General features: G+C 38.0%; 1 protein-coding gene across 10 annotated transcripts; it reads left to right on the forward strand.

Annotated features, from left to right (window-relative positions):
• The first annotated feature begins 5,135 nt into the window (after positions 1-5,135).
• LOC130729442 (F-box/FBD/LRR-repeat protein At1g16930-like) lies at positions 5,136-10,182 on the forward strand. 10 transcript variants are annotated; one of them, XR_009015985.1, is made up of 5 exons: positions 5,136-5,950; positions 6,031-6,472; positions 7,511-9,632; positions 9,813-9,847; positions 9,928-10,182. XR_009015985.1 is itself a non-coding variant. In XM_057581229.1 (2 exons), the coding sequence occupies exons 1-2, from the start codon at positions 5,204-5,206 to the stop codon at positions 6,139-6,141; spliced, it is 858 nt and encodes a 285-aa protein (XP_057437212.1). In that variant the 5' UTR covers positions 5,136-5,203; the 3' UTR covers positions 6,142-6,686. The 10 variants fall into 10 exon arrangements, 1 of the variants encoding a protein (XP_057437212.1); XR_009016002.1 differs by having other exon boundaries at positions 9,970-10,182; XR_009016001.1 differs by having other exon boundaries at positions 9,978-10,182.
• Positions 10,183-10,389: the final 207 nt, after the last annotated feature.

The raw sequence follows: 10,389 nt of genomic DNA on the forward strand, positions 1-10,389 counted from the left end.
GGAGAAGACGACCGGAGCATCGGAGTTTATGAAAATTCTCACGCGCTGAGTTGTTTTGAGTATAAGGTCTTGTTCTACATGTTATGAGGAGAAGAACGGTGATGGTGGGTGGCTCTGTAGTTGAAGTGGAGTTTCAGGTCTGGCAACTCGCTGGAGCTTCGTCGTAGATGGTGATCTTCGTCGTTTTCAAGCTTTCTTCATCCAAAGCTTTGCGAAACCAGCCCAGATCACTTCCTATTCCCTCCAGAAGCTCAATGGGACAAGAATTACTCACTAACACTCAATGGTTTGAGAGTTTCGAAGAGAAGAAGTTGATGAGCTTCCTTTCGATTTTTCTATCTTTCTGGGCGCTCTTCTCGACCTCTCTTGCTTCTTGGACTTAGAATGAGTTGCAGAGGACTCAGATGGTTCATTGTGGGTCGTTTTATAGGCTGTACATCATGAGGAGGTTCCTCAAACATAGACTTGTAGGGAAAAGTTCAAAAGCATGTTTAAGGAGATCAAGATGGAGATCTAGATGTGGATGGGTCGTGAGATATACGGCGGGGATAAGGGCACGAAGGCCAACAATGACGGAGTTAACGACGTACTTTATTGACAACTAGTAAACTCTTTAGTCCTTTCTGTGACATACCTGGTAAGCTGGAAGATTGGGCGATGGGTGGGAGGACTAAAGAGATTGTGGGAAATTCCCAATGTCATCCACGCCATTTGTTTTGGACTATCCACAATCATTAGCAAGCTATTCCTTGGAGTGAAGGTTGGCGCATATATCTTATGGACGGTTCTCAGAATTCCGCTCGCAGTAATCTCTATTCCTTATTCTTATGATATTGCTAATTTTTAACAATAAAATAATATTTTTTTAAAATGTGTGCATATAACTTATAGTGTTCCCTAGCCCTAGCATCAATATATTCTACGCATACCAGAGCGGGTCAGGGTAAATTTACTTATAACTAATAAATTTTCGTGACAATTTAGGGAAATTAATATAGCAAGTCAATATAACCATTCTCTTTGCTTTAAATTTTTTTCGTAAGCAAAATCTGTATTGATGTAAAAATGTGGAAATAATCATGATATACACCCTACATAGTGGGATTAAAAATTCAGAAACAGCTGGAAGAAGCCCCAAAGAACGAAGCCAAACACGCAAAACCACCCCGAAGAGACCCAAACAAATAGCCCACTAAACCTATACAAGACCACCTATAGAAAAGCAAAAGAGCACACCAAAGCCCACCAAAGCCTGCAGAAAGCCCACATAACCCCTCACAGCCCACCATAAAACAGCCCAAGAAATCCAAAACTCTGCAAAAACCCAGAACCACGCTAGACTAGAGCTAAGAGTACTGTCTAGCCGAGATCTTTGCTTTCAATTTTCAAGTTTATCTTTGGGAATTCTAAATTTTGGAATAGTAACACCATCGCTTCATGAGGTGTGAGTTTAAGAAATTAAATAGAAGTCTAAACGATGCATGTGTTATACAAATGACTCGTGCTCTAATGTTTTATTATGTGCATGACACACTCGTTGCACGAGCCACTGTCACAGCGAACTCTTCATTCATTATCCTAAGTCCACCCAACATTTGTGGTGGTTCTTTCGATTCATAGCCTGCACAAGGTTTTCCCATTCCTTCAGACATAAGCATGCGATATTGCATGCGCCAACCTCAAGGCCCACTTTTGGCTTTCCATCAAGGCTTGTGAAGGAGCCACCCATTGTACATCACGAGGAGGTTCCTCAAGTATTGTCTTGCTGGGCAAAGTTCAAAAGCATGTTTAAGGAGATCTAGATGGAGACCTGAATGCTAATGGTAGTTACATCATTTAACTAGGCGGCGTGGCAACCTTTTATTTTGTCTCATACAAACTGGATGGGTTGTGAAATATATTGCGGGGATAAGGGCACGGAGGCCTACAATGACGGGCTCCATGACGCAATTTATGGACAATTGATAACCTCTTTAGTCCTTTCTGTGATATCCCTGATAATTTGGAAGATTGGGAAATGGGTGGGAGGACTGAAGAGATTGTGCGCAATTACCAATGTCATCCACACCATTTACTTTGGATTGGCAGCGGTCATTACCAAGCTGGCGGAGCACTAGCGACAAGTGAACGGGGAACTGTCCCTTGGATTGAAGGTTGGCACGTATATCTTATGGGCGGTCATCAGAATCCCACTCGCTGTAATATATATTTCTTATTCTTATGATATTGCCAATTTCAAACAATAAAATAATATACTTTTCTTAACATGTGTGTAGATAACTTACAGTGTCTCCTTGCCCAAGCATCAATATATTCTACGCGTACCAGGGCCTGTTATGATAAATTTACTCATAACTGAGAAAATAACATTTTTTATCGATTTAGGGAAATTAATATAGCAAATCAATATAACCATTCTCTTTAATTTGTAGGCTTATTAGCACTTTTGGTCCCCCAGGTTTCTAATTTGTGCAAATGAGGTCCCTAAACTTTAAAAATAGCATTTCGCTACCCCAATATTATGTTCCGTTAGCACTTTTGGCCCTTGTCAGTTTTCCGTCCTAAAACTAACGTTTTTGGCTAACTTGGATTCTTTTTAAATTTCAACTCCAAACGTCGCTGGTTGGCAATGGATTTGGCGTCTCAAGGGACCCTACAAAATCATTTTCTTAATCTGGTTGGACTGTCTCAATGCGTTACCAGTGAATCATCTTCGTTTTTCCCGTCATATGGCAGCGTCGCTGGTGTGTTCTAGGTGAAACATGTACCCTGAAACGGTTCTGCATTGTCTTCGCGATTGCAGGTTTGCACGCAGGGTTTGGCTTCGTCTAGGGCTTTCTCAGAGACATGGCTCTTTCAGCGTGTTGGCTTAGTGTGACTGGTTCAAGCAAGTTCTTGGTGAGGCTGAGGCGACGACGTTAGCTGCTATTTGGGAGATTTGAACAGCGCGGAACAGGGCGATGTTTGATCAAACTGTGTTGCCGGAGGACCGCCTCGTACAGAACATTCTTGAGTTCAAGCGGTTGATTCTTCATGCTTGGCCTGTGGGGCAACGTCCTTCTCAGCCGAGAATGGTGTCGTGGATAGCGCCTAGTGCTTCTGAGATTGCCGTTAACTGCGATGGTAGCTCGCTTGGGGTCCCGGTTCGATCTGGTTTCGGTGACTGTCTTAGGGATGAGCGAGGTAGTTGGCTTGCTGGTTTTATTGGCTATCGCGGGCAAGCATCGGTGCTGCATATGGAGCTGCTAGCCAAGTTTCATGGTTTGGAGCTCGTTTGGAACCTGGGGCACCGTCGTGTGGTGTGTTTTTCCGACTCAATGCTGGCTATTTCTCTGGTGCGTGCTCCCCCTACGGCCTACGCAGCATCATGTGTTTGTTGTCCTCATTAGCAATATTTGTGGGTTGTTGAAGCGAGCTTGAGTGGCTCGAGTGGAGCATATCCTTCGTGAAGGGAGCTCTTGTGCTGATTTTTTGGTTAAGGCGGGTGCGCCCCAAGACTTACAACTTCTCCATGTCCAGGATCCCTTCCCTGGCATGGAGGTTTTGCTTCTGGCCGACTCCTTGGGTACCATGGTAGTTAGGCAGTAGAGGGTTTTTTTTTTCTGTTTTGTTTTGCTTTAGTTCTCTTTGAATTAAGCATAAAAAAAATCATTCTCTTCCAAAGATTCACTTCCCAAATCCATAACCAATTTAAACCCTTTATGCTAAATCTGGGCATAGAGATCAAAACCCACTTTAGATGCATCAAAAAATAATTTAATAGTTCTTCAAAACGATTTTAGAAAACAATATTTTAAAGACAAAAAACACTTTTTCGTTTTGGAAACTTTTGAATTAGGGCGCTGTGGGTAGCAAAGCTTTTGGAGCCCTTTACAGTTCACAAACGGGTAAATAGCCAAGTTGGTCCCTGAATGTGTCCACCGACTTCAACTTCGTCCTTAAACTTTAAAAATGGCGTCCGTGGTCCTTAAATGTGGCAAAACTCCTTCATAGTAGTCCCTGGGTTAAAACAAGTTGACGGACGTTAACGGAATGCTGACATGGAATTTTTTTCCGTGAAGGGCGATGCTTATGTGGCATTTGAGCCCAGAAAATAATAAAATAGTTAAATAAAAAAACAAAATTGAAATTCCTAAATTGCAGAAGTGAAGAACCCCGAATCATAGGTGATAAAATCCAAAATTGCAGAAACAACGAATCACGCAAGCAGAAACGAAGAAGCCTGAAGCAGTACTTCAACCAGACATGAAGAAGCTTCAATCAGACAACAAAGAAAGGAAAGAGCACAAAGCTTGAATCAGAAAATGAAGAAGCGTAGTACTTCAACCAGAGAACTGCGCGTGATGAGAAGAAGATGAGGTAATTGTTGTGGGTTCTAGTTTTCATGGTGCTGAGGCCAAATCTGAAGCTTTCTCATCCGATCTAGGTTGAAAAGCTTGATGAAGCTTTCACCTTTTTTTTCACAGATGAAGAATGGAAATTAGATAGACTTTTCGTTTTTGTTTAAATGAAGGTTTCTTGAGTAGCTATAGCGTGTGTCTGTGTGATTCCGAGAGCAAAAGTGGTGACTATGCTAATACATGGAGGTTTTAAACCGTGACACAGGTAGAGGAATTGAAAATCACAGGCAAAGAAAAGGGCTTCTGAGAATTGCAAAGAATAGGAATTGACCTTTTTTTGTGGTATTTCTTTCCATTTTCCTCCCATGAATAGGAAATTTTGTTCCCCCAATTGAATTCGAAGTTTGCTATTTTCTACTTTTTTTCATCTGTGAATGGAGAGAATTTATATCTTGGGATTTTGATTTGAACCTATATGTCTTCGTTTATTATGATTTAATACACAGGAGAATAGGGTAAAGTTGTTTATTTTTTTATTTAACTATTATATTTTATTATTTTATGGGTTCAAATGACACATAAGCATCATCTTTGACAAAAAAAATTTCATGTCAGCAGTCCGTTAACGTCCGTCAACTATTTTTAACCCAGGGATTACTGTGAAGGAGTTTTGCCACATTTAGGGACCACAGGCGTCATTTTTAAAGTTTAGGGACGAAGTTGAAGTCGGTGGACACATTCAGGGACCAACTTGACTATTTACCCGTACTATTCTTTTACCATTCATCTTCACCAGTCACCATTTTCGGCACAATCTTATCGTTGCCATGCTACCACTGATGTTAATTTGAAGTCCAGCGAATATGGTAGACAGAATTAGCAGGTTATCAGATGAAGTCCTCTGTCACATTCTCTTCTTTCTCTCAACTGAACAAGCTGTTGCCACAAGTGTTCTCTCAAAGAGATGGAGGCCCCTCTGGATCTCAGTCCCCGTTCTCGACTACGACGACGAAATCTATCTCAGAAACAACAAACACCCTTCTTGCTTTGAAAGGTTCGTATACGCAACCATTCTACCGAGAAATCCGCAACAACCCATCACAAGGTTCCGCCTCAAATACGGGGTTTCTGGTTCTGAACTTTCCGATACCGATGTCAGTCATGGTCGTTCGAACGCTGATATCAATGTTTGGGTAAACACTGTTATACGACGCGGGATTCAGAACCTTGACATCCAGATACATCCTCAAAATTATATAATTAGTTTGAGCAGCTGCATTTTCAGTTGCCAAACCCTTGTTGTTCTCAAGTTAACAGGGTTATCTCTCAAAGCTTTTTCTTCCGTTGAGCTTCCCTCACTCAAATCCCTATATTTGGAACATATTCAATTTGTAGATTGTCGTTATCTTGTTTTGCTTCTTTTCGGGTGTCCAATGCTTGAGGATTTGCAAGCTGATTGGCTAGATTATGCTCTTGACGAGTATGATTATGTGAAACAGTTTAAAAGCTTACCCAAGTTGGTCAGGGCAAATCTACGTCATGTCGGTTTGGATAATACTAATATTCTTCTGAATGCAATATGTAATGTGGAGTTTTTGAGCATTAGGCAGGTTCGTATATATTGGATAGGATTTTTTTCAGTTCGTTGTTTGGTTTGGTTTCTCATAATTTGTCTTTATAACGATTGCAGATTCGATTGGTTGATGAGATTCCTGAATTTCTTCTCCCTCTACTTAGAAATTCATACCTGCCATTCAGTGCTTTTGATGCTCAAGAATTGCCCCAAGCTTCAGAGTTTTAAACTTGATTTGCGTGAATTTTCTGAGGATGAAGATGTTCCACCTTACTCTCATTTTGTTGTTCCTGAATGCCTTACATCACATCTTCAGAAGTGCTATCTCAAGTATTACCTAGGCACAAAAAGTGAACTACAATTCGCAAAATACATCATGCAGAACTCAACATCTTTACAGTCCATGAGAATTTATAGTCTTTCACCTAATCCGTTTGAAGCGCTAAAGGAGTTAGCTTTTTGCCCAAGGAAGTCTACATCATGTGAACTTTCATTTAATTTATATGGTGGCCAGTAGCTGCAAACTCTTCCTAGACGACAACATGTGTCATTTCTTAATGTAATGCAAACACTGTATTTGAAGGACATAAACTATGTATTTGTGTACACATTAACATTATGGTTTAGTGTGCACATTAACATCAGAATCCTTTCTAGTTGTTAGCATCATATTTTGTGTTAAGGTTTGGATAGTAAGCTTGCTGCTTGCTTTTAACAAGTAAGGAGGAGTGGTGTAGGTTGTGCTCCATTTGAAACGCTAAATTTTTTTATGAGATTAGCTTGCTTGATTTGATGACATGAAGGCCTATGAGAATTTAGCCATAGTTTTAGCTCTAATTTTTTTCATTTGTACCTAGTTTGATTACTAGTGTCAACTAAATTAATTTTTAACCTGATGCAGAAGAAATTATTAGAAAGCTGGAGATATATATATATATATATATATATATATATATATATTTGAAAGAAAGCTGGAGATATATGAAACTTTGTATGATATCAAGTCTTCCTTTATTATGATATTTGTGCTATCTTGTTATTGACTTTGCATTTTCTAAAACCTGATTACTAGGTGCCAAATTGAGTGTATAATCTTGTTTTGGTCATTTGGCAATCTCTCTTGTATTAGTGCAACTTTAACATGTCTCCTGCCAACTGAAGGCTGTGTATTATAGATTTTATTTTGTACCGTGGCAACATTTCCTGTTTACCTTATATATCTTGTTATATATTTATGTTTAGATAGTCAATGCTAGATGGGGTAGGAATTCTTCCACAATTCATACACATTTTGCTGGGTGTGTTGTTAGTCTAATTAGTGATAGGCTTTTGTATTGATTTCCCCTTTAGCTTATTTTTCAATGTTTCAAAATTACACCTTATTCTTCAATATTTTGTTTCTCTGTCACCATGTTTTATCTCAATTGCAAAAAAAGTTGGATATGCAGTTTAGTAGGATAAAGGTTTATTTCTCATATTACCCTCAAATTTAATTATTTCAGTTAAATAGGATAAACTGCTTTCATTATTTAATGATTCTGAGGTTCTTGTTTTCCATCATGCTCTCTTTTATAGAATCCGAACTCATTTTGATCAGGATGCTGTCTCATGCTATCCATGTGGGCTGATCGTGGATACTGAACTACTTCTTGTAGACTCTCTTTGCTGGTTCTGGTTATCCCTGCTTCCAGCTAATATTGCTTTGCTGTTATTACTGAATTGTTATTGGCTGTAAAGGAAGGGTCTTGCACTTAGCATGGGAGCTGATGTGACCAAACAGAATGTCCAAGATAAGTAGGAGAGCCCTGTAGTTCCATAAAGTTGTATTATTGTTTTTTTTTCTCAGTATTAAAATCAATTAATTAAAATATCTTGGTTGCTGTAGAACAAATAAATTATGCGCTGTAATCAAATTAGCAAAGCTACACCAGTTGGCTTAGAGAGATTAATATATCCATGTTTCAACGGTACTTTTACAACCTTAATTTCTTGAGAGCAGTTGGAATTGATAAGACCTATATTTCTTTTACAGGTTCTGCATTAAGCTAACTCCAGAAGCACCTGGAAGCAATGACATCCAACATTCTATTGCTTACAAAAAAAAGAGCATATTGTATATAGTTACCAAACAGCACCAGGATCCTTTCAAGCAAGCAAATACGAGCTGCAAAATTTCTAACCAATAATTTCTTAGTTCTAGCCACTTCTGACGAAAACCTGCAAAGTTTTTGAGGTTTGGGTTACAGCATTTTCTAAATCCAATTTTTTAAAGGTGAGCAGAACTGATTCAGAGATGATCTTATATTATCTTATTAAATGTGACTTCTTTCTTTTAGCTTAAAATACAAAGGAGTTGCCATCGAATATTGGTGAATATTATGAATACGTATTTATGTATTGTTGTACATTGCGCAAATCAAAAGGCTCGAACATGTGTCAATGGATAGTAAATACTGTCTTCTTCTGATTTTGGCAAGAAAATGCAATGTGTTTGTCTTTCTAATTATGGCTGCAGGCGTGTTATTTTATTTTTGTCTGTGTCTAACAAGGATGACTAAAATTAAAATTAGATGAAGGCATCAGATTTAATTAGCTTCTTTCAAATTGTTTGTTTAGATTATCAATTTTCCATTTCTTATTATTTTGATTTTCTTGTTCTCGCTAATTGGTGAAGGTTTCAGGTTTGGTTGTTTCGATTATCTAGACCAGCTATGAACTTGTTGTTTATCATTGTCATTGTAATTGTTCATGCTTTTCTTTCTATTGTTGGTATTCTAGTGTCCCTGTTCCTCTGTTAGTTCTAGTTTCAGTGATGAACTGATGATCAATGCAATAGAGGGTTCCTTGCACACATATAGAGGCTATCATTTCACAATATGTGAGAGACCCACAAAAAATTGGGTAGATAGCCCAATTGCTTCAGAAATTGGGTAGATAGCCCAAACAAAAATAAAAATCCTCCATGGAATGACTTTGGCACCATATTTTAGGTCCCAAATTTGTTTCCATATACCATATTTAATTTTGGGAAGAGCAAGGGTCCAATGTATGTATATATTGGGCTGTCACAATTTCTCTCTGTATGGTTCAATTTGGTATGTTTAGTTTTAGGTCATTTGATGAGTCATATTGTGCCTTAGGGGAGAAACAGGGATAATAATGGAAATGAAGAGAGAGAAGGGCAATAAGTTATGGAATGAGGAAAGTATTTGGAGTGATAGACCAGGAACTCTTGAATAATTTGGGTTATCTACATTTTGTTTTTTTGTTATTACTACCAGATATATATTCTAGTTCTGAAACTAAGGTCACGAGGAGGGAAAATAAGAAATGCAAACACTTATAATAATATCTGCTTCCAAAGTTAGTTATGTTAATATTACATATCAGTAATCTATATGTTCCTTTGGGAATCAATGTTGTCTTGACTTCTTGGTAATGACCATGCAAATGATGAAAGATAGTTTCCTCTCAGACCTTCAAATAGTTATTCATGTGCACTCCAAAAAGATAATTCATTATATATGTCATTAATTGTATCACAGGTAATATTGTATTGAACTTGTGCTTTTGTTACGAGGTGAGGTGTTTGAGTTTGATGGATGAATTGAGGTTAATGCAGCCACTTTATAGAGTGGGCAGGATCAGGCGTGCAGTTTGAATAGAGATATATGTTTCTGTTATATGCACTGCCCTGACAGAACCATCCCAAAGACCAGGTGTGCAGTTTGAAAAAATATAATACACTACCAGGAAATTCTAACAATTTCATAATTTGAGGACAAAATAATATAACTTCTCAAGTACCCTTAAAGCAACATAAATTTCCAAGCTCATTTCCAACTTTATTTCTGTGCATTCCAAATAAAAATGTTCCTAAATTGTTCTCTTGTTTTCAGGTCATTGTGCGTTGATTAATTCCCTTTTACTTTTGGTATGTTTTGTATTTTTCTACTTAAATAATTCTATGTGTGGTTCAATCCTGATATTTTCATAATCTCATAATTGATGTAGTTTCTTATCCTTTTACTGTTGGTCTGCATTTCTTCTATGGAGTTTGGCAGAGGGCCAGGACACTTCCACACCAATCAGCTCTACTTAAGAAAACTTATTCTATGATGCTGATTGTGTAAATATGTAATGGAACTATTTTATCAAATATTGTAAGAAATTGTGAGCAATGAGTTAAGGTCCATATGTTATGTATACTTACATTATTAGCCATATTCTTCAAGTGTAATTGATAGCAGAGAAATGGATTTGCTTTGATGTAGGTAGATGAAGAGCTTATTGTCCAAGTATATGATGTTTTTTTTTTAGGGGAAATGAAATTATATTAAGAATTCAAAGAACCCAATACATCCGCCTGAATGAAAACAATTAAACCCGGGGGAGAATTCTCCACCCAATCAACATTGGAATAATCATAAGCCAACTTTGAAACAAAATCAGCTGATTGATTACCCTTCCTCCTAA

Source organism: Lotus japonicus, chromosome 1, assembly GCF_012489685.1.
Source record: "Lotus japonicus ecotype B-129 chromosome 1, LjGifu_v1.2".
NCBI classification, from domain to species: Eukaryota; Viridiplantae; Streptophyta; class Magnoliopsida; order Fabales; family Fabaceae; genus Lotus; species Lotus japonicus.

Bases quoted from the DNA above. Each gene is read 5' to 3' on its own strand.
- LOC130729442 (XM_057581229.1), top strand. From the start codon at position 5,204: ATGGTAGACAGAATTAGCAGGTTATCAGATGAAGTCCTCTGTCACATT. The intron at 5,951-6,030 runs GTTCGTATATAT...TAACGATTGCAG, and splicing joins AGTTTTTGAGCATTAGGCAG to ATTCGATTGGTTGATGAGAT.